Source organism: Elaeis guineensis, chromosome 8 (genome assembly GCF_000442705.2).
Source record: "Elaeis guineensis isolate ETL-2024a chromosome 8, EG11, whole genome shotgun sequence".
Taxonomy (NCBI): domain Eukaryota; kingdom Viridiplantae; phylum Streptophyta; class Magnoliopsida; order Arecales; family Arecaceae; genus Elaeis; species Elaeis guineensis.
Genome location: NC_026000.2, coordinates 135,503,507 through 135,531,231, shown reverse-complemented (window position 1 = coordinate 135,531,231; position 27,725 = coordinate 135,503,507). Strand labels below are relative to the sequence as shown.

The window sequence follows — 27,725 nt, the reverse complement described above, 5'->3', positions numbered from 1 at the left end:
AAATTAGGTTAAACGGATTAAACAGATTAAATGGATCAAGTTAAACGGATCAGAAACAGGTTAAATAGATCTTAAATGTGTTAAACAAATTAAACAGATCGAGTTAAATGGTCAGAAATAGATTAAACAGGTTAAATAAGTTATTTGACTCAATCCAATCTAAATATTAAATGGGTTAGACGGATCAGATATGTAAAATTCATATCTGACTCAATTATTAAACGATTAAATGGATCGATTTATTTACGATTAAATTATTTAGTCTAAATTTAAATTTATTTATGAATACGGATTGGATTGGCGGATCGGATCCTATTTTGATATTTTAATAAGATGTCTCAATATTTTTATATTAACTTAATATAATATTTTAAAATAATATTATCAAAAAAGTTACAGTAACTTGAGCGGCGGATGAATTTTTTTTTTTTAAATTATATAATATTTTGGGACTCATCCATCCATCCCACCAACTACAATAAGATGTGCCATATTTCATAAAATTAATTAATATTATTTTTTGTCACATCAGAACAAACTTTCATACGGATTAATGAGCGTGAAGTTGCAAGAAAAATTGTCGTCTATACCCAATAACAAGCTCTGGTCCTGGGAAATTGACAGAGCGGTACATTGACTGGCGTATATTGACTGGGTCAACTTTTGGGAAGTCCTTCTCTTTGTCGAGACAACGGGCAGCTTGTTTGATTGCAAGACTGGAAGACTTGATTGCCAAGTGTTTTAGTTTCATTCACATATATAGTAAGGCCTAGCCCCCACCCTCTTACCAACAAAGTAAAGAAGTATTTTGATCAGTAATTTAGAGGCCAGAACACAACACGAGCGAAGTCCCTTGTGAAGGGTGAAGTATGGATTGGGCAGCAGCGCTTCTTCTTCAGCTGGCAAGCCTCCTGGCTGCAGCGGCAACAGACACACCAGTTGCCTTGCCCGGCTGCCCAGCCAAATGCGGGGACGTTACCATTCCCTACCCCTTCGGCATCGGCAAGGGCTGCTTCATGGAAGGCTTCGACATCACATGCAACAAGTCCTTCGTCCCTCTTGTACCCTTCCTCAGCGACGGCAACATCGACGTTGTAGAGATCCAGCTCTCCGAGGGCCTGCTGGTCGTCAACCAATACATGACCTACGACTGCTACAGTTGGGACGGCAAGATCGACAACTACAACTATCCGTTCACCAACATAATCGGCCTGCCGTACAAGTTCTCCGATTCTCGGAACAAGTTCATGGCAGTTGGGTGCGATACTCTAGCATATCTCCAGGATGACGAGTCGAGGTTCGAGACCGGGTGCTTGTCTGTCTGCAACAGCACCAGCTACATCCCCAATGGTACATGTGCCGGCATCGGCTGCTGCCAAACGCCTATTCCTAAGAACCTCAGGGCCTTCCACGTCATCATCTCTAGCTACTACAACCACACCAATTGCCGGGATTTCAATCCTTGCAGCTATGGCTTCTTGGCCGACGAGGGGTGGCTCAACTTCAGTTTCTCTAGCTTTTCGGACCTTCGCAACGTGACAAACGTCCCAGTGACGCTGGACTGGGCGATAAGCAACCAGACCTGCGAGGAGGCGAGGACGAACAGCACGGCGTTTGCGTGCAAGGCCAAGTACAGCCGTTGCTTGAACTCTACGAATGGGCCGGGATACCGGTGCAATTGCTTGGAAGGGTTTGAAGGCAATCCATATATAGAAGATGGATGCCGAGGTAATACTTCTCTTGAGACCGCATCGTTTTTAACCCATAATTATTATAAGTACACTTGAATTTGCGTAGTTGCTTGATTTTTTTTTTACATTTTCCTTTTTTTTTTTTGGAAGAACCGGCTGGTGAATATATATGTTGGTCATTCCATTGGGTTTAGGAAAGGAAAACATAGTTGTTTGAATAATTTCACAAACATATATTATAAATAAAAGTCTTTATCCGTCTCTAGTCTTCTTGAACTGGGACCGCCCGGCAACTTAATAGCCAAATTGCTGGGGAGGGAGAAATTATAGGTTGGATTACGTCAACTAGTTCAGCAGTAGATTAGTCCAACTACAAAGTGACGTACACACTCAAGTCTGCATCGCTGATCCATTTTTCTTTCTCTTTCATTTTTTCTTTCCATGTTTGTATGCATTGGTTTGCTGTTGAATTGGTCTATGGCTGGCTTGGTGGTCCTGGTCTAATCAATGATGTCTAGGTGGGAGGATAGATTTTGTTCAATCCTGTCAATTGTAGGTAGGGTCCATTCTGTCCCCTGTCCCCTGTGCAGAATTCTTCCCAACTGCTTTTGAGCTAAAGCCAAAGTGACAGCGTCCGTGAAAAAAGGAAAAAAAAATATGATTTGAATATATGCAAACTTTGATAGAATAAAATAAATTAAAAAGAAATGATGATTGACGAGAGTTGATTTCCTATCATACCAGTACATGCATATGCAGTGCCCATAGGATGATTAAAGATAATTATTTGAGATATATAAAAATTTTATAAAATATAAATAATTTTGATTTATTTATTATATTAAAATAAATTTTTAAATAAATAATATTTTTTTTGAAGTCCACTACTTTGTAATAGAAAAAAAAAGAATCATGATGTTTAGGAAAGAGAGAATGCATTAATTGAACTAGATTTCCATATGCATTATTATGTGAACTGGAATCCGGTAGAAAATCAAGATTTTTTATTATACTTTTTAACCATAGAATCCGATATTTTAAGGAGAAGTTAGAGGATTATTCAGGAGCTCGATTTTTTCTAATGCTATTTGGACTTAACATCTGATTTTTGTTATAGCTAGAATCTATTTTATTTTTACTCAAACATGATCGTGCCGTCACTGAGGAGGCGAGCTCGAGCCAGTTATGGTAGCGGTTTTGCCCTCGACTTCCACATCTCTTGGATGATTTTCTCCACCATCATCTATTGTCATCATCTTTTAGATCAGACCTCATCACTCCAGTCCCTAACTCCCACCCCATCTCTCGCTACCTCAACCTTGCTGATTGCCAACACACAACACACAACCCGTCACTAAGCCCTCTCCAGTTCTCCCGATGATAGTAGCAGCTTCGCCCCTAGCTTCCAAATCAGATCGCTCACAGTCGCAGGCTCTTGATTGGATGATCCTTGGATAGTTGAGAAAAATAATTAAAAGTAATGCCTTAATACCCTTATTTGTTGATTTAAATATCCTCCTTTATAAAATATTATAAAGGAGCACTGTAGTGAAACCCTCGTATGAATCCTATTTAAACTCTAACTAAAATGGATTGACTTTCAAACTAATAGATAAATATATTTTCCAGTCTAATATTAAAGAAAGAATTAACTTCATCAACTGAAAAATAGTTAATTGCCCGTTTGTTGCCACAATTAGATGGAACACTGCATAAAACAAAAGATGCTCTAATATTCATATGGATCCATTTCATGGTTATTGATATATTTTTACTACCGGCTATCACCTAAGATCAACCGTTCACCTTTCCCGTCATGCTTTGGACCAGCCACATAGGTGTGTTTTGTTTGTTATATTTATTTTTTACCAACACATCATAAAAATTATTTCAACCTGGTAACTTGGTTTTCAGTTTCCATGTCACCCTATCATTTTGGATGTGGTAGTTGGTGCGTAGCCCACGTAGCTTTTTTTCAAGGATTTTATATCTTTGAGGTTTGCAAATAAGTGGTTGCATTGAGTCAACAGGGAGGATGTGGTTTAGTTTGAAATAATAGACTTGCATTTAAACGTACACTTGTAGTGGCCATAACGATAGGGGATTAATTGAATAAAGGTTAACGAAAGGTCATAATGGGTTAAAAAAATAAAAATAAAATCGTCCTGAAACTAAAAGAATTGATGTTTTCCAGTGCAAAATTTCCGTGACAATTTCTGGTCTTCCAATATAACTAATTGCCACGTGTCACCTAATTACTTACATTTACGGAAATGTTTTTCATTCGAAATTTCCATGACAATTTCTGACCATCGGTTTGCGGAAGTGTTTCTATTGTTGGATGACCAAGACTTAACATGCCTTCTGGCAATTGTTTATTTATTTCAACACTTTTTTTTACGTGCAACAACGTGATATTTCATGGACAAAAGTAAAAGAAGGAATTTGATATGGCTTTTTGAGTTCTAATTTTGAGTTAATTATATACTGTAGCATTTTAGTATATACTTATACAAACTTTTTGATGGTTCTCACTAGACATTAATGAATGTGACAATATTGCTTCTCCCTGCACGATAGCATGCGAGAACACGCCAGGAAGCTATGCTTGCTCTTGTCCCTGGGACATGTATGGTGACGGCAGAATAAATGGAAGCGGATGCAAGTCCATATGGAAGTTCGTTGATTTGGCTCTAGGTAATGCACTCTAAATCTGCACCAAACCAAACATATGAAGATTGATATACGATGCATTATAGATGGAGGGAGCTTGATTTCATACATTTATCTTCCTTCTAAACTGGATATTCTTGCAGGTGGAGGATTCGGTCTGGTGATTCTAATTGTTCTTTGTTCTTGGTTATATTGGATCATAAAAAAGAAAAGACTCATCGAGCTCAAAGAGAAACTTTTTCGAAAAAATGGAGGTCTTTTGTTACGACAGCAAATCTCATCGCTCGAGGGTGGCGCTCGAGCGTTAAGGATGTTCACAATGGAGGAGCTCGAAATGACTACCGATAACCATAAGGAAAGCCGTATCCTTGGCCAAAGAGGTGCTGGGACAGTCTATAAAAAAATTCTACCAGATCAAACAGTTGTTGCTAACAAGAAATCAAAGATCGTGAATGATGAAAAGATCGAGCAGTTTATGGTTTGGGCAGCAGCGCTTCTTCTCCTTCAGCTGGCAAGCCTGCTCGCCGCAGCGCCGATAGCCACACCAGATGCCTTGCCCGGCTGCCCAGCCAAGTGCGGGAACCTCGCCATTCCCTACCCCTTCGGCATCGGTGAGGGCTGCTTCAGGGAAGGTTTCGACATCACATGCAACGATTCCGTACCCTACCTCAGCACCGGCACCATCACAGTTGTAAATATCAATCTCACCGAGGGCCACCTGCGCGTCAACCAATACATGGCCTACGACTGTTACTCTGAGGACGGCAAGAACTACGACTACAACAACCCATTTATCAACCTATTCGACCTGCCGTACAAGTTCTCCGATTCTCGGAACAAGTTCATGGCAGTTGGGTGCGATACCGTAGGATTTCTCCGGGATGGCGAGTCGAGGTTCAAGACCGGGTGCTTGTCCACGTGCCACAGCACCAGCTACATCACCAATGGCACGTGTGCCGGCATCGGCTGTTGCCAAACTCCTATTCCCAAGGACCTTAGGGCCTTCAACGTCATCATCGGTAGCTACGACAACCACACCAAGTGCTGGGATTTCAATCCTTGCAGCTATGGCTTCTTGGCCGACGAGGGATGGCTCAACTTCAGTGTCTCTAGCTTCTCGGACCTCCGCAACAGGACGTACGTCCCAGTGACGCTGGACTGGGCGATAGGGAACCAGATCTGCGAGGAGGCAAGCACGGACCACACGGCGTTCGCGTGCAAGGCCGACCACAGCCGCTGCTTGAACGCTACAAATGGGCCGGGATACCTATGCAGTTGCTTGGATGGGTTTGAAGGCAATCCTTACATAGAAGGTGGATGCCGAGGTAATTAATGCTTCTCTTGACACTGCATTGCTTTTAACCATAATTACACTTGAATTTGCCATCCTGATAGTTGCTTGAATTTTTTCTTTTTTTTTTTGTCTTTTCATCATCCATTTTTCTTTTCTTGAAAGAACCGGCCCGTCTCCAATCTCCTTGGGCTTTCTAGGGAGGGAAAAATTATTGGTTGGACCGGGTCCAAAGCCCATGGGTGGCCCAGTCCAATCGCAAAGCACATGCACGCACATGCCTGTATCGCCCCCTTTTCCTTTTTTTTTTACTTTTTCTCCATGTCTGGTCGTGTTGGCTTGCACTGGTGGACCTGGTCCAACCAATAATCTCTTCCAAGGAGGGCAGATTCTCAACAATCCAGGCAATTGTATGCATGGTTTATTTTGCCCCTTGCGAAGAATTCTTCATCCAATGTTTTGATGGATCAGATTGTGTCTGATCCAAAGAATGATTGATCTTTTTCACAAATTAGTCAACCTCTAGATTGCATCTTGCACAGATCTCAAAGTATCCCAGACTTTGTTTTTATCTATTTGCATAGATTTTGAAATAGCCATTTGCACGATCAAAGAATGTGAATCATTCTTTAGTGTGAAAGAGGCAACCGAGCCTTGGTCTCAATGGCTTGACTTATCAACCTATGAAAATTGCCTCAAAAGAGGGTCTGTGAGGCTTTAGGCTATATCTTTCGTACGAAAAAATGATTGATCTTCTTTCATGATGTTAACTATTGGATGATACCTTGTATATACCTCAAATCAATCAGAAATTTTCTTTCATCCACTTACATGGATCTCGAAATAGTTATTGTGTGATCCAATAGTTGATGTCGTCAAAAAAGATTAATCATTCTTTCACACAAAAGATACAACCTTAACCCGAGTCATGATTGGGTTTAACATATTTTGTATAAAATTATCAGTGTCCGTAAAAAAAAAATCCAAATTCTCTAGTGAATTAGATGGCGATGGAACTCACGTTTACAGCACATCCATATATGGATTGCTTTGAAAAAGAAATTTATGACTTGAGTGTATACAAATTTTGATAGGACAAAATAAAATAACATAAAGGTTATCACTCCATTAACCATAACGATATGACAGTTAAAAATGCTACCATACTAGTATAAACATTGCAATGCCCATGGGATGATCAAAGATAAGTATTTGACATATATATAAATCTTTTAAAATATGAATAATTTTGATTTATTTGTTATTTTTTTTGAAGTCCACTGTTTTTGTAACAGAAAAAAAAATCATGATAGTTTAGAAAAGAGAGAACAGATTAACGGAACCGGATTTTTTTCATATGATTTATTATGAGATGGAATCCAGTTAAAAATCAATGTTTTTTTTCTTCTTTTTGTTTTTATCATAGAGTCCAGCATTTTAAGGAAGAGTTAGTGGATCAGCAAGGAGCAGAATATTTTCTAATTCTATTATGAGCAAGAATGCGGTTTCTGTTATAGCCAGAATCTAGTTTATTCCCATTCTCACATGGTCACATGAATCCTATTTAAACTCTAATTAAGATAGATTAACTTTCTATATATCTAATGGATAAATATAAATTTTCAGAGTCCAGTATACATTAAAGAAATATCTCATCAAAAAAAAAAAAAAAAAAAAAAGTTAATTGCCCATTTATCACCACAAACAGATCAGGTTATGGCATATCGAATAGAACAGGAAATGCTGTAATATTCACGTGGATAAAATAATTAATAATCCATTTCATAGTTACTGACATACTTTTATAACCGGCTATCAACCGAACATCAGCTCTCCACCTTTCTTGTTGAGCTTGGGACCGGTCATGGTGACGTTTTTTATTTTTTTAATTGCATTTTGTTTTTTACCTACATACCGTCAAAAAACTATATCAATCATAGGAATGTGGTCAAGCTTCTAGGATGTTGTCTAGAGACTAGAGTTCCTTTGCTAGTTTATGAGTTCGTGCCCAATGGAACCCTTTCCCATCATATCCATGGCGAAGGTCGCAAGTCCTCTTTGTCCTTGGAGTCCCGTTTGAGGATTGTTACAGAAATTGCAGGAGCATTGGCTTACCTACACTCGGCAATCTCTATACCAATCATTCATAGAGATGTCAAGTCCAGCAATATTCTCTTGGATGACAATTACACTGCTAAAGTTTCTGATTTTGGTGTTTCGAGATTGATTCCATTCGACCGAAAAGGTCTAACATCATTGGTACGAGGGACCATTGGTTACTTGGATCCAGAGTACTTTCACACTGCCCAGTTCACCGACAAGAGTGATGTCTATAGCTTTGGAGTGATTCTTGTGGAGCTCCTCACAGGTGAGAAGCCTGTGGCTTCGACGAGGTCAGTGGAATGCAAGAATCTAGCCATGTATTTTCAATCATGCTTGAAGGATGGACATCTTTTCTCAATCTTGGAGGACCGTGTGGTCGACGAAGGATCGCCGGAGCTGCTCCTTGCAATAGCGGAGCTTGCCCAACGTTGCCTCAGCGTGATGAGAGAAGAGCGGCCGACGATGAAAGAAGTTGCAATGGAGCTAGAGGGGTTGCGAATATTTCATCAGCACCCGTGGATCAAAGAGAACGAGGAGGAGGGAGAGCATCTATTGAAGGGAGCTGAATGCTCGGCCGCGAATCGTATGCTTGGTGAGGATGATTCTTCGGTGCATCCTATGCAGCCATTTAATATTATGCGATGATTTTATTTCTTAGTTGAGTGCAACCTTCAGTTTGATGAATTGCAAGTTATTTGTTTTGTACCAAAGATAAAGAACATGTTACAAAATCATGGATTGAAAGGCCCCTAAACCAAAATCAGGAGACACTAGTCTTCTAAGATGCAACCTTTTCTCTCTCTGTTAAAAAGTCATCCCAAGTAACAACACATATGTATGAGTGCTAGGATCATCTTTGTTGCCCCATAATGGGGGTCTATAAACGAAGTACCAGAAGCATATGTATATATACTGTGATGGAAGGTATTGTAAGGAAGTTGTGTAGGTTTATCTGTTGTTGGAATGATTTGGTTATCCTAAAACCATAGTTAATCAAGATATATGTAGACTAGAATTTGACACGAGGTAGGGTGATGGACGGCACCCAATGCAGAGCCTCACCATGGTGCTCGGGAGAGTTTTTTTTTTTGGAAGGCAAATGGAGGAAGCGATGAGCTTCCCCTAGAATTTATTAAGATTAATGAAGTGATAATTACAAGAAGAAGAAGAACATACAGGCTTGAAGCAAAACTACAGGATCACTCCTCAGTACACTTACTTCAGTTGGCTTTTGCCTCTCCCCTCAACGCATGGTACACATATCTCTGTCCCACTTTCACTTAGGAATTTTATCAAACAGAAGGGTCAATACAGTTTTCTTCCCATTATAATTATATAATCATACCACTGAAGCATATGATCACCCTGAGATTTTGGGTGACTAATACTTCATAAGTACATTGTGGGAGTTATGGATCGTTTTTATCTAAACTCTTTTTTTCTCTCTCCCTTTTTTTGTTCTTTTTTGAAGTATCATGGCAAAATGGTAGAGCTAGGGCTTGTAGGACCTGGTGCACTGCTCTCTATACCTGATGGAGGGTTGCTGCCTTACAATTTAGAACATGAATCGTTGGTTTTGGTGCTTAAAATTCTTTCTTTAAATGAGACAAGTTCTTCTGCAGTCTTTTTCATTGTTGATCTTTCTTCCCCTTGTTCAAGCAACACCTAGCAAGTTCAGCTACATCCTGCAATTCTTCCACGAGGACCTCTCTCCAATTTCTTTAATTAAAGATTCCCATCATATTGCCTCTCTTTGTAACATCCCAAAACATCACCCAAAGCGGCTAAATGAAAGATATTATTTGGATAAAGAACCCAAAATCTATTCAGTGCGTTTCCATAACTACAAACACTACTTTTGGTCTGAAGAACCCCATTTTGAAGGATTCCGGATCCAAGTACCCTGTTGTCCCTTTTACAGTAGTTGGAACCTATTGTTTATTAAAAGCAACAAGCTGAGAGAAACCAAAATTGGTAAGCTTTAAGGTGCAATTATCCTTTAAGAGTTTGTTGAATGACTTAGTATATCTACTATCTACAATGTCAACAGCTATTTGTAGGTGATCATTTCATGGTGCATGAGACTTTTTATTGGTGTGATCCCTCCTTATGTAGGATCTATATCTTTTAAAATTTAAAATATATATATATATATGTGGTTATTTAGGTGATGAAGTATTTGGCCCTAATTTGTGTGGCAAGAGAGTCCTTGCAACAATAGAGGTAGCAGAAAAGAATAATAGGAAGAAGAAAAATAGAAAAAAAAAGTTTTTTGGTGCTATTTTGTTAAATAATCAGATGACTAATTATATCTTGATTTTGATAAAATATTAATATATTGTTTTCGACATCGAGAGCTACAAGTTAAATAGTTTCGATCCTTGAAATGATTTCTCCATTGATTGTTTTAAGCATTTAAGTTTGGTGAGATCTGTCCTCTTTTGTTTATTATAGAAATCCACCTTATTGATGATAATTATTTTTGTTGTGAAAGATAAAATTTATCTCGATGATATATTTGTGTAGCTTCTAGTTGATCTAGAAAAGATCTATTGTAATATCATTATTCTAAATAGTAGAAGATTTTAGTTGGACTAGATTCTGTGGTTATTTTCTTCATATCAAAAGATTTTTCGAATTAAAATTGTGGTATGTCTTATTTGTGAGTTGCTTGATTATTTTGCTTATTAATCAAAAATTATGAAAATTATCATTGCTTCGTAAATTATAGTGATATCTTATGATCATAATTTTTTCTTCCCAAGTGATATCAGAGTAAGATTGTTAGAGATCAAATTTTCTTATGTTGATTAAATGGAAGAACATACGAATGAAAGAATGGTTAAACTTACGTATTCTAATCATTCAATTTAGAAACTCTGAATGAAAGATTTATTATTTTGCAAGATTTGTATGATCTCATTGAAAGAGATAATGCCGGCATTCATTGTATCTGAGAAAGAGAATCACGAGAGTTTCTCCTGAAACCTCTCCGAAGGGGCCAGGGGGAGCCAAAATGTCATAAATCCTGACCAATCAAAGAGGGCTTCCATCCTACGAGTGGAGGGGAGCTTAGATCTGAAGGGAAAAGTAGCGAAAGCTTCGCCACCACGGGCTTCGACAGGGCGGACGTTATCAGATGAGGGATGATCATGGTCCTAGGTTATTCAGTAACAAGACGATTCCGATTGGAAACATCCCGAGCTACGGAGGATGACATCGCTATGCTTGAGGAGAGATTCACTCAAGTGATTTTCTTCTCTGACAAGGAGCTGGATCAGAGATGTAATCAATGGAAATATGCCTTGATTGGTCAGTTTTTGCAGAAGGGCTGCGTATAGACTTTATCCAACATGAAATGAAAGCAAGATGGAGTTTGGATGACTATCCTCTTTCAGTCACTCCCATTGGAAATGGTTCTTGAACTTCGATCTCCCTTCCGAGGAGATTAGAGATAGAGTCCTGACCAAGGGTCTATGGATGCTGGTGGGCCAGCTTCTAGCTTTGGAGGCTTGGTGACCAAACTTTAAACCCAATAGAGACATCCTTAAATATGCTCAAATCTGGGTCAGATTACCTGATATGTCACTGGAGCTATGGGAAAAGGAGATGATTCTAAAATTTTTTCCATGGCTAGAACTCCTCTTTGCATTGATGACTGCACTGCTTCATCATCCAGCTGTGGTATGCTCGAGCCTGTATTGTACTAGATATCACTAAGCCCTGTGTCCTAATACCAAAATTCGAACGAAAGGTAATTAATGTTCTATGGCAAGAATTTATATATAAAGAACTTTCGGACCTATGCTACTCATGTGAGAGTCTAGGCAAGATAATGGAAGATTGTGATTGTAATAGTAATCCATGAAATTTTAGAACCAAGAACCTCTTTGGCCTATGGATCAGAGTAACTCATGTTCCTGTTATGCCTGCTAGACAAGCAAATAACTCTTCACCATCGTCCTCTATGGGTGGTTCCTCCTCCTAGCAGTAGCTGAAGAAGCCTTCAAGAAGATCTTCCTCTAAGTCACCAACTTCTAATGAATAATCTCCCCCAACTCCTGGTTCAAGATATGCACCTTGATCCTCTGGTCTTGCTGATCTACTACTTGAGGAGCAGCCTACGAACTACATACCAGCCACCACTCAACCTCCTCTAAGTCAAACTACAAAGGAGAAGAGAAAGAGATTCCCCCCCCCCGAAAACCAAAGGAATCCTCTGTTTCCCAGGTTCTGAATCTCCTCCACAAACTAAAGTCATTGTCTTGGAAGATGGGGGAGTTCAAGGAAATAACATGCAGCTGGTTATTAAACCTCCCAGCCACTCCCTCGGCTCCAACAAAGGTATAAAAAAGCTGAAGGAGGTATGGAAATCTGTCCCTGCACTCCATCAAAATACTTTGACTCCCACTATTATGAAAATTTCTCAACATTGACAAATCCTTGAGCTTGCTAATGATCAGCCAAAATTGGATGGTACTTCACCTTCTCCTCACAACCTTTATGTTTCTCAACTTGAACACATCTTGCACTCTCACAACACACATTAAGAGGAGGCTGTTATAGATAAAAAAATTTATCCTTCAGGATATTCAACTGATAGTACTTTAGCCAATAGCTCATCGACTATATAATGAAGATCATTATCTGAAATTGCAGAGGGGCTACTAAAAAACCCTACAAATTATGCAAAAATCTTAATAAGGTTACATAGACATGAGATTGTGGGTTTCATTCAAATCAGATTATCTGAAAGAGCTCTACTGCAATTTACCCACTGGATGGGGCCCCTCTGGCACGTTCATATGGTGCCTGCTATGGGGCTTTCAGGTGGTATTTTGGTTGTCTCTCGTAAAGATTTCAGTGCTGTGCACTTCACTCATTCAAATGGCCAAGTTGTGTTCAAAATTATTTCCTCTCCTTTGGGGGCCTCTTAGCTTTTGGGTATAGTTTATGCTAGCCTGAATGGTCTTCAACATAGGCATCTTTGGCAAGAACTTGGCATGGCTTATTCTGTGGGTTTTGTACTCTTAGGAGGAGGGGATAAGCTCTTTCATGTGGATTGAGATGTTAGAGACTTTCGTATGTTCATCTATCAACAAGGCTTGGTTGATCTTGGTAATTCGGGACCTCATTTTATCTGATGCAATAATAGGCAAGGCTATACAAGGGTTTGAAAAAGTTAGATGGGGACTTATCCTCGGACACTTGGATGACTCTCTTTTCAGATTCTACAATCCAGCACCTAGCCAAGTTTGCCTCTGATCATTGTCTGTTGCTCCTCACAATCTCAAACAATGCTCCAAGAGGCCCCTCTCCTTTTAGATTTGAAAACTTCTAGATTTCTTGAAAAGGCATTGCTGATGTTATTAAGGGTGCATGGAGATACTAGGGTCATCACTCTCCTAGTGTTAAACTTTCAGTCCTCCTTAATAATACTAGAAAGGCTCTTAGGCATTGAAATTGTCTCAATATGGGTGATATTCTCCATTAGGGACAAACTTTATATGATCATATCCTCAATCTCCAATACAAAGAGGCTCAATAGGATGGTGTTGTGGAATAAGACAATCTTTTCTTCTCTCTCTTATTAGTCAATAAAACAATAATCTGCATCTACAAGAAATCTTCTGGAGACAAAAATCTCATATAACTTGGCTAAAGGAATGAGATGCAAATACGAGATTCTTCCACAAGTCCATGATTTTGAGAAGGTAGAGAAATAGAATCATCTACTTGGTGGATGAGAAGGGCCACTCTTTATCTGATGCTCATGACATAAAACAAGCCTTGATCCATCACTTCTCTCAAAGGTGGGCTAAGAATCCTAATGTTCTTCCTTTATTTCAGCTCCTACTTACTCCCATGGTCTCTTAGCAGCAAAATAATGATCTCATGAAGAATATCTCTTCTAAAGAAATTGAGGATTCTATCAAAAGTATGAACCCAGACATGTCCCCAGGTTCGGATAGATTTTCTGCCCTCTTTTCTCAGAATTTTTGGCCCATAATCTAGAATGAAGTCATTGTAGTAGTTAAATCCTTCTTTCATACCAACTTTATGCCTTCATCTTAGTTCCAAACCTTCATTATCTTATATCCAAAAGATCTAATCCTATTAATATGAAGGACTATCGACCCATCAGTCTTTGTAATACTATCTACAAGGTTGTTGTAAAAATTCTTGTCAATAGATCACTTAAGCCTATTCTCTCATCCATCATCTCTAAGGAGCAAGGCACTTTCATCCAGGGCCACAATATATCTGACAGCATCCTCCTTGCCCAAGAAGTTCATCATTCTCTCTTGCAAGCTTCTGCTTCAAAATTCTGATGATGCTAGAAATCGACATAGAAAAGGCCTTCAATCGTATTCATTAGCCCTTCTTATTTAGGATCCTTGGTCAATTTGAATTTTATGATAAATTTATTCAATGGATTAAGGCATGTTTTTCTCATTCAAATTTTTCTGTACTTATCAATGAGTTTACCGGTTACTTTCTTCCAAAAAGAGGTTGAGGCAAGGCTGCCCCTTATTGCCTTATCTTTTCATTCTCTCATCTCAAGTTCTCTCCCTTTTCTTGCACTCAGTGGTTCACTCTTAGATGCTTCATGTTTACAAGCCTAGAGAATATCACCTTCACATATCATATATTCTCTTTACTGATGATTGTCTTCTAATTGCCAGAGCTATCCTTAAAGATGCTATTTGTCTGAAGGCCATCTTTGATGCTTACTATCTAATTTTTGGGCAAGTTGTAAATCCCTTTAAATCCCATCTCCTTTAGCCCAACCACTTCCAGCAAATTAAAGCTAATTTTGTAGACTCTTTCATATTTTTGAACAAAGGAACGCTTGATGCTACTTAGGTATGCCTCTATCGGATGCCCTTCTAAAATATCTTTAATTTTATAATAATATAATATAATAAATTATATTATTATATATACTAATATTTATATAATATATTATAATATAATATAAATATTATATTATAATACTATAATAAATTAATATTATATATATTATATTATAATATATTACTAATCACTGACCAAATTGGAAGAAAAAGAAGAAGACAAAATTAGTGTGCGAAGTTCATCATCAAATCCAGCATTCAATTTAGAAGAAGATTTACAATTTTCAAAACTATAGAATCATCAAGATTCTACCAACTAAACATCATTAATCAACAACTTTTGATCAACGATAGAGACAAGTTCGGATTTAGCACAGTCATTACCAAAGATGATTTGACCCAATCAACACCAAGGATAACTCTGACAAAAGTCTATAAAGATGTTAATCAGCAATAGTAAAAGTTTACAAGGATACCAATATCGAATGACAACTTTGACAAAAGATCTACAAAGATACTAATCAACAATAGTAAAATCACCATAAAAAGGAGTTTTAGCAGCACTCTTTTATCGGTGGATATAGAAACCGCCGGTAAAATAGACTTTAAAGAATGATTTTTCAAATTCACTAGATAAAGTCTTATTTTTTTAGAGGTCTCATCAAACCACTAGAAAAACTTTTTTTTTCTAGCGGTCAGATTAAATCACTAGGCAAAATTTTATTTTTTTCAATGATCAAATCAAATCATTAAAAAAAATTATTTTTTCCAGCAATCATGTCAAACTACTGAATAAAATTTTATTTTTTTCACCGATCAGGTCAAATTATTGAAAACATCTTATTCTTTCCAACGATTCGATTAAATAGCTAGAAAAATTTTATTTTTTTTAATAGTCTGATCAAATCGTTGAAAATAATCTTATTTTTGGCAATGATCTGCAAATTTTTTTTTTTTTTTTCCAACGGTCGATTCAAACTACTGGGAAAGACCCCATATTTTATCCGACAATTTTTTTAAACCGCTGGGAAATGGGAAAGGTATATCTTAACCCTGGCCTAAAAAATCCGCGCGCATCCCTTTGATTTCCATTCCGCGCGTGGGATTTTTTTTTTCATCAACCCCCTCCACTTCCGGCCGAGGGATTTTTTTCACACCTTTCATCTTCCGTTTCGCCTCCCCAAATACCGATGAGCATCGCCGGCGCGCCATCACCGCGATCCATCTGATGGCCAAGAAGCGTCGTCGTCGTCTTCCCCGTGGGGCAGTGGGTGCCCAAGATCGCCATCGATGCCTACGTCGCCCCCAACGTTATCCTCGCCGGCCAGGTCACCGTTAAGGCATCTCTTCTAATTCCTCCTTTAATTCTTTCGCATGTCACGGAGGCGGCGGTCTCCGGCCCTTCCAGGTCATTGCTAGGGTTTCTCCGAGAGAGAGAGGAGGGAAGGAGATAGGGAGAGGTCGGGCCATGGCGTCCAAGGCCTCGTCTTCGACTTCCGCCAGCAGATCCATGCCCCCCGCCGGCCTTCAGGTTCTCCATTTTCTCCCACTCCTCTACCTCGACGCTTTTCCCCTTTCTTTTCTTTCCCCTTTGAGTGATTTCTTGTGCCTGATATTTTCGATTTCGTGATTTCCTTCTCTCTCCAAGCCTGGGATGTGCCGAGAGATTGGATTTTTACTGCAATGTGGATGCGTCGTGCGATTTTTTCTTTGGTGGTTTTGGTCGTGATGGGAACCACATTGTCGCAGAGCGATCTTATTTCAGAACGGCCGGGCTAAGAGAGTGGTGGTCGCAGCGTTTTCAGCAAGCAAATTCGCCCTTTCTCTGTGGGAATTGGTCTCTAACGCCGAGCTGGAGGGATTTTTGAGGAAAAGTTGAGCCGGGCTTTTTTTTTTTTCTGTAACATACGGGAGTCCAGCTCTTTGGATAGAAATCCCTACTCTGAAGAAGCAAGATTTCGTTTTGCGTTGATTACTATACAACAGTAGTTTAGAGGAGTGAAAAATTGCTTTATTTCATATGGATTAAATGGGTTCAGCCTTTATGTTGCTGTTTCTCTTCTCTTGCATCCTGTTGCATTGGGAGGAAGAACAAGATTCTGGTATTGTTCCTGATACCTTCTTTGCAGGAGTTTCAATGCAAGAATTCCATGCACTTCTTATTTTTAGGTTCCTTATCAGATATATATATTTCCATGCCACTATTCTTTCTACTTCTATGCTAGGATTTTTATCAGACTATCTGTCTTGTATAAATTCAGCAAGCTTTGTTCTACAAATATGCAGGAGAAGCTAATTTTACAGTCCAGAAGTTCCTTTTAATTGATATTGTAGGACAATTGCTATATATTTCAGATATACAGGTCAACCAAATCATCACTTTCAGGTGTCTTGCAAGAGTATGTCACCGCTCACTCTTTGTTCTTGGTTGGTCTCCTCAACTGTATCCAGGTTATGAGTTTCTTGTATTACTTATAGAAGAGCATTACTTTAGGATATACCTATTAATTCTCTTTGGTTCTTTCTCTCTTCAAATGTTGCTGTTGGGTCATCTAAGCACATCACTGTTATATATCACCAGAGTTCATTATAAGTCTATCATGGGTAGTGGTCTTTAAACTGACTCCGTATCTCAACTTATCCATATTGCCATCTCAGCAGTTTATACCCCTGTTCATATGTCAAGATACTGCAGTTATTTGATATTGCTGCTCAATGATGAAGACTTTGGTACCTATTATGAACTAACAAAGAGGTACTCACTAGTGTACTGTCATCATCAAATTCAAGTTTTTCAATCTTCAACTGCTTCTTTGCTGTTAAAAGGATACTCTTCGTATCTCATTACAGGACTTGTTTTGTTTCCATTTCATATATTATACTTTTGTTCGTTGGTCCTGTTCATATCTCAGTACAGGTCTTGTCTGTTTCATTTCATACTTTTGTTGCTCTTGCCTCTTGATTGTTTTATTTGCAGGAGATTCTGGTTCTTTGAGTCTCAAACGATGTAATAATCTTTATCTTGTTGTACTCTTTTTAAGCTTTTTAATGCACAGCCACTGGTCCGTCAGTTTACCAAAAAAAAAAAAAGCTCATTAAGTTTACCAGCAAGCGGAGATGGTTGGTTTTTCATCCATGGATTGCGGAAATGGGAGCGCAGAGGATGCGCTTAGCCTTTCAACACTCATGAACTTTGATGGCTTTGGCGAACCTTTCAGTCCTTCAACTGCGGACCAGATTCAGTCCACCTTGGAGCTACTCAGGTGCTGCTCGGTTGACGCCTGGGAATTGGTCTTGTTGTGCGCACGTGTCAAGCAGGTCGTCGGAGACCGCACACTCCGCCTCACAAAGTATTGTCCGCTTCGGTTAGGTCCAAACCGGGAGCGTGCCCAGTGGTCCCCACCGGAGGTTGTCCCTGAGGCGCGCCTGAGAGGACCCCACCGGGGGTTGTACCTCCTCGGCCCAGCGTCACGCAGACGGCCTCACGGTTTTGTCCTTCGTTCTTTGGGCAAAAGGCACCTCGTGAGGGAAGGTGTGCTCGTATCCCTCTTAAGCACATGCACACACCAGAGTTGCCCGATGTGGGACTATTAAGGGAGGTCCTCCCACAGCCTGCCCACAACATGCCCCCCAGTCTGGAGGGTGCATGTGCGGACAGGGGGCGGGTGTCTCCTACTTGGCGCGCCACTGTTGTGCGCACGTGTCAAGCAGGTCGTCGGAGACCGCACGCTCCGCCCCACGAAGTATTGTCCGCTTTGGCTAGGTCCAGATCGGGAGCGTGCCCAGTGGTCCTCACCGGGGGTCGTCCCTGAGGCGCGCTTGAGCGGGCCCCACCGGGGGTTGGGCGCGCTAGGAAGGGGGGCCGGCACAAGCAGTAGATATTAATGACAAAGACAAGAGCTCAACGATCGAGAGTCACCGGGTCAGCGAGGCGCTCTTCCCGTCGGGAAGAGGCCTCTCCGCCATCCTCCGCGGCGGAACACAGCTCTCCGCACCCCGCGGTGACCATGGAGGCGCAGATCGCGGCAATCGTGCGGCAGATGACCGTGCTGACGGACGCGGTCAAAAGCCTCCAGCAACAACCGGCCGGTCAACCGACGGCACATCCGATGCCCTCCAAGAGCAGCAGCCGGCGCCCGCATCGATCTTTGTCCTCTCCGCGGGAGCGCCTGCCACAGCGCTCCCACAGAGAGGAGGAGGGGCGGCCGCGGTGCGATGCTCATCGGTCCCAGCAGCTCTCTCTCTCTCAGCTGGAGCGAGCGAGGAAGGAGAAGCGACCGCGAACGCCGTCCGCTTTCCTCCCGGAATCTTTCGGAGACTCCACTCCTGGGGTCTCCCAGCACCGACGGACGGACGACTACGAACGCAGGTTCGAGAAAATTGACCGTCGGCTTGCACAGTTGCAGGTGGACGGGCAGAAGTCTTCGAACGACGCCGACTTTCAGACCGCCCAACCTCTTTCCCGACTCATTCTCGACGAACCGATCCCCAGTCGGTTCAAGATGCCACACGTGGAGCCCTACGCCGGCTCCACCGACCCAATCGACCACCTGGAGAGCTATAAAGCTCTCATGACGATTCAGGGTGCAACCGATGCTCTCTTTTGCATCGACTTCTCCGCCACGCTCCGCAAGGCTGCCAGGGTCTGGTACTCCGATCTCCGATTGGGAAGTATCCACTCCTTCGGACAGCTCGAGCACTCTTTCGTGGCTCACTTCAGCACCAGCCGGAAGCCGCCGCGAACGTCGGACAGCCTTTTCTCTCTCAAACAGGGAGAAAATGAGACGCTCCGACACTTCGTGACGCGATTCAATATGGCCACGCTTGAGGTCCGGGACCTCAATGAAGACATGGCTATCTCAGCCATGAAACGGGGGCTGAGGGCATCCCGGTTCACCTACTCCCTGGACAAGACCCTCCCCCGCACATATGCTGAATTACTGGAGCGCGCGTACAAGTATATGCACGCGGACGAAGGAGCCTCCGACTGGCGCTCAATCGAGTTCAAGGGTCCGAAGGAAAAGCGAAGGAAGGGTCGGGATCCAACCGAATCTAGCAGGCCCCCGATTGATGGTCGGGTCTCCCCACCGCGACGAAACCAAAAGTCGCCCCGACGACAGACTCCAAGGCCGACACGCCCCAGGTATGACTCCTACACTTCTCTCTCCGCTTTCCGTGCGCAGATTTTGATGGAGATCGAAGTGGAAGAATACCTGTGACGGCCTCCGCCTCTGAAGGCAAAAGGCCTCGACCGACGGAAGTACTGCCGATTCCACCAGAGCCACGGCCACAATACCGAGCAATGCATCCAGGTTAAGGATGAGATCGAAGTTCTCATCCGCCGAGGGTATCTCAGTAAATTTTGGAGGAATCCGCCGACTCGACCTGTGGCCGACCGACGACCCCCGCCGACTGAGGAAGCGACCACCAATCAGCTGACGGTCGGGGTTATCAATATGATTTCCAAATGACTTGATCCGGGGACGTCTGCTGAAGGGGAGCCCATGAAGAAGCTGCGCCCAAACGACGTGATTACTTTTACAGAGGAAGACGTTCGGGGCATCCAAACTCCCCACGATGACGCTGTTGTTGTTTCGACAACAATAGCAAACTATGATGTAAAAAGAATTTTTGTAGATAATGAAAGTTCGACAAATATTTTGTTTTACTCGACCTTCTCCCGGATGCAACTATCAATCGACCGACTCAAGAGGGTCTCCACGCCCTTGATAGGCTTTGCCGGGGACGCCGTCGCGACGGAAGGTGAAATTACCCTGCCCGTGACGGCTGGCACTGAACCACGACAAAGCACGGTTCATTTGACTTTTGCGGTTGTCCAAGTGCCTTCGACCTACAACGCCATACTTGGAAGACCCAGACTTAACGCCCTCAAGGCGATCGTCTTGATGTACCATCTTCTAGTTCGGTTTCCGACCAGGAACGGAGTCGGGGAGATGCGCGGAGACCAACAGCTCGCTCGTCGATGCTTCCAGATCTCCGCTCAAAACGATGAGTCGAGGGGCTCCCTGACGATCGACAAACTAGACCAGCGGGAGGAGGAAGAATGGGGCTCGCCGGTCGAACAACTCGTGTCAATCCCGATTGCGGAAAACCCCGATCGAAAGGTATGGGTCGGGTCTCAACTACCCGATCCAGAACGGCGACGATTGACGGAGCTGCTAACGGCCAACGCCGACATATTTGCTTGGTCGGCAGCAGATATGTCGGGCATCCCCCCAGAGACAATAATCCACCGACTCAACATCGACCCGACGATGAGGCCGGTGAGGCAGAAGAAAAGGTCTTTTGCTCCCGAAAGACAGAAGGCCATCGACGAAGAAGTGGATAAGCTGCTCGAGGCGGGCTTCATCAGAGAAGCCACATATCCCGATTGGCTCGCCAATGTCGTCATGGTCAAGAAAGCCAACGGAAAGTGGAGGATTTGTATTGACTACACCGACCTAAATCGGGCCTGTCCAAAAGATAGCTTTCCACTTCCAAAGATCGACCAGCTGGTGGATGCGACGTCCGGATTTCGACTGCTCAGCTTCATGGACGCCTTTGTCGGGTACAACCAGATCCGGATGGCGCCCGAGGATGAGGAGCACATTGCCTTCGTGACCCCCAAGGGCCTCTACTGTTATCGAGTGATGCCCTTCGGGCTGAAGAACGCCAGTGCCACCTACCAACGACTTGTCAATAAGGTCTTTAAAGACCAGATCGGGCGCAACATGAAAGTATATGTGGACGACATGCTGGTGAAAAGTGCGCAGATTTCGGATCATGTTCAGGATCTCGAAGAGACCTTCCGCACTCTACGACAACATCGAATGATGCTGAATCCGACTAAGTGCGCTTTTGGGGTGACCTCAGGGAAGTTTCTCGGATTCTTTGTTTCTCAGCGGGGGATCGAGGCCAACCCTGAGAAAATAAAGGCGATCATCGACATGCGTCATCCGAACACCAAGAAGGAGGTCCAGCAGCTGAACGAAAAAATCATCGCTCTCAGCCAGTTCATTTCTCGATCAGCTGAAAGGTGCCTCCCGTTTTTCAAAACTCTACGGCAGGCGAAGGGCTTTTCTTGGTCGGATGAGTGCCAACGAGCCTTCGAAGATCTGAAGAAGTACTTGGCTTCCCCGCCGCTGCTTGTGAAGTCGGAGGTCGGGGAGATCTTGTATCTCTATTTGGCCACCTCCTCTGAGGCGGTCAGTTCGGTGCTCGTCCGAGAAAGCGTGAGCCGAACCCATCAGCCTATCTACTATACCAGCAAAGTGCTCCGCGGCGTTGAAGCTCGATATTTGGAGACGGAAAAGATGATTTTCGCCCTGACCGTCTCCGCACAACGACTCCGTCCATACTTTCAGGCGCATGCTATTGTGGTTCTCACCAACCAGCCCCTGAGGGCGATGTTGCGCCGATCGGATACGTCGGGACGACCGGCGAAGTGGGCGATGAAGCTCAGTGAGTTCGACATACAGTACCAACCGTGACCTTCCTTGAAGGCCCAGGTCCTGGCCGACTTCATCGCCGAATGCCCGACGGCCGACCAACGATCGGAAGGTGCGGACCCGGGACGAGACGCGGTCTCCGAGCCAGACCCGGTCTCCACCTGGGTACTGCACATCGACGGAGCTTCAAACGCTCAAGGGAGCGGGGCTGGGTTCCTGCTCACCAACTCGGATGGGGTAGTCATCGAGCACGCCCTCCGATTCGACTTCAAAGCCTCCAATAACCAAACTGAGTATGAAGCGCTCCTTGCCGGCTTGAGGATGGCGAAGGAACTTGGGATCGACAGCCTCCGGGCTTTCTCCGATTCTCAACTGATCGTGGGGTAGGTCAAAGGTGAATTCGAGGTGCGAGACCCAGCAATGGCAAAATATCTTCAGAAAGTGAAGGATCTCGTAATGCGCCTTAGATATTTCAAAATTTTTCATATCCCTAGGTCGGAGAACGCCCGGACCGACGCACTCTCCAGACTGGCGACCTCGGCTTTCGACTCTTTGGGCCGGACGTTCGTGGAGAACCTCGAGCAGCCGAGTATCGATCGGGCCGAAGAGGTGCTACGGCTGACAGCTGAACCAAGCTAGATGGACCCGATTGTCCGGTTCCTGACCAACGGGATCAGCCCTGAAGATCCCACGGAGGCCAAGCGGCTTCGATGGTCGGCCTCCCAATATGTGATCATGGACGGCCGACTCTACAAAAGATCGTTCTCCCTTCCCTTGCTCAGGTGCTTGGGACCGACCGACGCGGATTATGCTCTCCGAGAAGTGCACGAAGGAATCTGCGGAAGTCACCTGGGGGGCAAATTTCTAGCCTACAAAGTCCTGCGACAGGGTTACTATTGGCCCACCATGAGGAAGGACGCGACTGAGTTGGTCCGGAAGTGCGAACCTTGCCAGAAGTACGCCAACGTACAGCACCGACCGGCCAGCCAAATCGCCTCTATTGTCGCTCCATGGCCCTTCGCTCAGTGGGGGGTCGACATCCTCGATCCTTTCCCTCCAGCATCGGGTCAAAGAAAGTTCATAGTTGTCGCCATCGACTACTTCACCAAGTGGGTGGAGGCCGAGCCCCTGGCGCAGATTACCGAACGGAAGATGGAGGACTTCGTCCAAAAATCCATCATCTTCAGGTTCGGATTGCCGCATACCATTATCACCGACAATGGGCGGCAATTCGACAACCAAGACTTCAGAGACTTCTGCGCAAGGTTTCACATCACGCACCGACAGACTTCAGTCGGGCACCCACAGTCCAACGGCGAAGCCGAGGTGACCAACCGGACCATACTACACGGACTCAAAACCCGACTAAATGAAGCCAAAGGCCTCTGGGTCGACGAGTTGGGCTCCGTTCTGTGGGCTTACCGAACGACCCCCCGCGTTCCGACCGGGGAGTCGCCTTTCGGTTTGGCCTATGGGACGGAGGCGATGATTCCACTCGAGATTGGGCTGCCATCTACCAGGGTCGAGCGGTATCGAGAGTCGGACAACTCTGATTATCGGAGGGCCGATCTAGATCTCCTTCTCGAACTATGGAACGAGGCCCAACTTCGCATGGCTTCATACCGACAGAAGGTAGCCCGGTATTACAACGCCAAGGTCAGACCAAAGCTTTTCAGGCTTGGTGACTTAGTCCTGAGAAAGGCAGAGGTCTCGAAGCCCCTGGACCAAGAGAAGCTGGCTCCGAACTGGGAAGGGCTTTGAAAAAACGACAGGCTTGCTCCCTTTCTCACTCTCTCTCGATTGAGCTCTCTGTCTTCATTTTACTGTTGCCCAGTCATCTCTCTGACTTGACCGTCGGAGGGTCCCCGTCGGAGCCGCCTCCGGCCAGTGTGGACTTTCTTTTTCCAGGTGCTCATTCCCGACGACGAGGGGATTGGCCGCAACAGGTCTTCCACTGGATCGCCTAGCATCTTCGGAAGGGATGCCTTGACTAGTGACGTTAACGTGTCAGCCGCCGCTTATTCTAGCAACGGGGAGAAGGTTGGGGGCGACATAGGCGTCCACGGCGATCTTGGGATGATTGAGTTTTTTTTTACCAAAATTTTGAAGGACTTGTCTGCAGCTTTGCTCAAAATATTTATACTTTCATTATTATTAATTTTATTATATGAAAAGCTCTTCTTATAGTAAATTTTTTTTAGCTTAGTTTCAAATAATTGATTCTAATCATTTGTGAAAGTGAAATTTAAAATTTTGATTAATTATTTATTTTCAGTATATTAGGTGGTTTTAAGATGCAATTAAAAAGTGGAATACTATGTGTGAGGATATTTAATTATTTAATTATTTTTTAAAAATAATATATAATATATTACCAGCAGTCATTTATTATATTATACTATTATATATAAAAATATTTATATAATAAAAAATATTATGAAAAATATGGATAGATCTTAGCAACTTATCTAGGAAACTACTAATGCAAAAGTATATAGATAATAAATATTTTAATTATTTTTTAATATATAAAGAATAAAAATAAATTATTTTTTTATTTAAATATTTTTTAAAAAATATTTATTTAAAAAAAATAAAATTTTAGATAAATTTTTTAACCTCAAAAGAACAGGTCTCAAAAGATTTGTATCACATCTTCCCCTCACCTCAAGACAATCCAAATATACATCTCAGCTCTTTGTGGAAGTTACCTATCTCTTTAAGAGTTAAAACTTTTTGGTGGAAGCTTGCCAAGCCCTGGATTTCTTGCAAACTCTTCTTCATCACCGAGGCATTCTTAACCAACATCAGCAACAATGTGATTTTTGTGACAGTCAAAAGGAAGATTGTGATCATGTTATCATTCTATGCCCAACAGCTGGAATATCATTCTATGCCCCTTTGCTTCCAGCTGTTGGGATGAATTCTCTAACCTCTGTCACACTGAGCTTAAAGCCTTGCTCTTAACCAAATTTAATCCATATGTTATTAAGCCCCAACATTGAAAAATGAATTTAAGCTGGGTTTGCTTGCATTGGCCTAGCTTATTTGGAAAGCAAGGAATGAACACATATTCCAATCCTCCTTTGTCTTGCCTATCCAGGTTGCCAGGTAGGCCTTCTCTCTTATGATTGATTCATGTGCTGCCCATTTAAACTTGCACAGCAAGTCTCCATCAAGGCGCTAGGATGCCATTAATTCATCATCTCATTCCTCTCTTAATGCCATTGTTGCTTGGCACCCCCCCCCCCCCCCCCACCAGTCATCAGTTCATGAAACTAAAGCGGCAGTTGGCTTTCTCATCCGGGATCATATAGGAACTGTGCTGGTTGCTGGTGGTAAATTACTTCTTCACTGGTGCAGTGCAAGAGGCAGTATAGTTGAGGCATTTTATAGGCTATTTGGGGATCATTGGTGGAGAGATAGAGCCAGTAAGACTCTATTGTGATAGTCAAGCAGCCATAGCCTACACGAAGGATCCTATGTATCATTGCAACAAGAAACACAGGCACGAAGTATAACTTCATAAGAGACATGATAGCACAAAAGAAAATAATTCTACGGTACATCACAACATATGAGATGGTGGCAGACCCCATGACGAAGCCAATCCTTAGAGATGTGTTTGTTGAGCATGTGAAATCTCTAGGATTGCGTAGATTATGGAGTTTTGTGTTTCTTTGAACATGATGTATGAACATTTTTTTGTTTGAATAAATATGATGTTTTTATTTATTCAGTGATTGTTTTCTTATATTATAGTAAATATGTACACAATATGGTAGTATGTCATATAGGTCGGTAAAGTTGGCTTTGTCACATAAGCAACCGCCTTGGGCACAAAACAAGCCAAGATGAGACATTTTATATTTCTTAGCATTGAGAATGGCAACCAAAAAGGTGCTTAGTGATATGTAAGAACACAATATAGTTTATAATGTCGCCTCGGTAAGAGACCAGGATGAGATCCAAGAGAGACATAATTTATGGATCAAATTATGGATCACCACCATCCAGATGCGAGATCTCCTCCAGGCACTATGAGGGCGAGCGGAGTTATAGAGTCAAGTGTCGGGGGTGCTTGCATTAAGATCTATACGGTGTAAAGTAAAGAAAATCGACATATGCTCTTATAAAATAAGAGGTACACTATAGCAGGTGTTTCATACTGCATGCGCTTAAAGACCGTGCTTGAGAAGCAAGTGAATGAATCCCTGTTTCATTATTGTGTGAATCCCAAAAAGGTATAGAATCCTTTCATTGACACCCTTATTACTTTGACACTATCATGAGGTGAAGAGTTAGTGTATGCTACTTTGGCATATATCCAAAAGTTACGATAATGCGACCTAAAAGAGTAATGTCAGAAAAACATTTAATTTTGAATCTAAATAATATATGGACAAGAAAAACATCGTATCCGATATATACACCCTATGCTTGTGTCTGAGACATGTCCGTTATGAAGCTATTTCTAGGAGTATCATAAGCATGGACATAAGGCATACCATAGATCATAGTGATAAGACTCTGGATAATAGAGACTTATGAGGGATTAAAGATGACACGTATGAGTGTATACAGATAGATCCAGGATATCTGAGGTACTTTTTTATGATAAATTTGAGTAATAAAAGGGTTGTAGTCCCCTATGCTAGTTCTGAGAAAGATTTCTTGCATAAAAGCTCCCAAACTTAGTACCTAGGCGGTCACAGCGATACACTCAGTATGAAAATCTAAGAGAAAGTTCCATATAGATCATTCCATCATGTGCAAGTGGGAGATGTTAGAATTTGTGACGTCCATGACGGGTTGATCCATATCATGACTCAATTCAATATTTGAACTTTGGGGGTTTGAATTCAAAGGGTCATTAGATTAGATAAGAACCATCTAATTATCTCCTTCGTGAGAAAAACACCTTTTAAAGAGATGTGGGAAGTTACGAGAGACAAACAAGCAATCTCTTCTTTGAGAGAAATACATAGAGTTCTTCAGAGATTTGGATGTGTTTGTTGTGGAAAACACACAAGATTTGGTCTGTGATCTTGTGCAGCACCGCTTGGATTTTTGTTGGTGGTGAAGAAGGAGGGCAGAACGGTTTTTGAAGTCAGCTTCCACTAGGGCTTTCATTGCGATCTTCATCTCCGTGTTCAGATAAGATGTCTAACATGAAAGTCCACAAAAAATTAAAAAGAAAGAAAGAAAGAAAGAAAAAAAAATCATACGTACCTACTGCTGGCCGGCCGTCTTGACAATAGCCATCCAATATGTTGGGATATACCGACCGACCCTGATGTCGATTCACCAACGCCGACTCATCGATGGGCCACGACGTCGACCCATCCTCGACGCCGACTCACCGACGGGTCCCGATGCCGACCCATCCACGAGGATGGACCGACAGACTTTGCCCGTCTGACGACAGGCAACACCAACGGTAACTACCGATCATTTCCGGCCAGAACGCGTCGGCCTAACAGGCCGACGCTGCCTCCGATCGCTTGGAAGCCGATCTCCCATCGCCGACCCCTGTCGGGTGGGACATCACCGACTCACTGTTGGTTTGGACAGCTGACGTCCGACCTCTACAGGCCCTTCTAGACGTCGAACGAGCGGCATGGGCTGCGGTCCTATCAAGGAAATGCCGTGCAACTGCTAG

At 42.7% G+C, this 27,725-nt stretch overlaps 2 protein-coding genes and 1 long non-coding RNA gene across 4 annotated transcripts in view; all 3 read left to right on the top strand.

The window, feature by feature from the left end:
• The first annotated feature begins 821 nt into the window (after positions 1-821).
• LOC105037517 (wall-associated receptor kinase 2-like) overlaps positions 822-27,725 on the top strand; it is a 62,350-nt gene continuing 35,446 nt past the window's right edge. The window contains exons 1-3 of the mRNA XM_073242690.1: positions 822-1,728; positions 4,230-4,388; positions 4,508-5,689. Of these exons, the coding sequence (XP_073098791.1) occupies positions 870-1,728; positions 4,230-4,388; positions 4,508-5,689 (2,200 nt within the window). The 5' untranslated portion in view covers positions 822-869. The remainder of the gene's footprint in view (positions 1,729-4,229; positions 4,389-4,507; positions 5,690-27,725) is intronic.
• Positions 6,660-8,690, top strand: LOC105037832 (wall-associated receptor kinase 3-like). The gene is made up of 2 exons (XM_073261894.1): positions 6,660-6,731; positions 7,486-8,690. Exons 1-2 carry the CDS (start codon positions 6,660-6,662, stop codon positions 8,401-8,403), a joined length of 990 nt encoding a protein of 329 aa, XP_073117995.1. The 3' UTR covers positions 8,404-8,690.
• Positions 15,682-24,237, top strand: LOC105049371 (uncharacterized). Of its 2 annotated transcripts, XR_832792.4 has the most exons (4): positions 15,682-16,146; positions 16,264-17,370; positions 17,657-17,906; positions 24,010-24,237. It is a non-coding gene; the product is annotated as an uncharacterized lncRNA (long non-coding RNA). The 2 variants fall into 2 exon arrangements; XR_012133973.1 differs by having other exon boundaries at positions 16,264-17,906.

Excerpts from the sequence above, each read along its gene's own strand:
- LOC105037832 (XM_073261894.1), top strand. The coding sequence starts at position 6,660 with ATGGCGATGGAACTCACGTTTACAGCACATCCATATATGGATTGCTTT. Across the intron at positions 6,732-7,485 it reads AAGAAATTTATGACTTGAGT|CTCTCCACCTTTCTTGTTGA; the intron begins GTATACAAATTT and ends ACCGAACATCAG.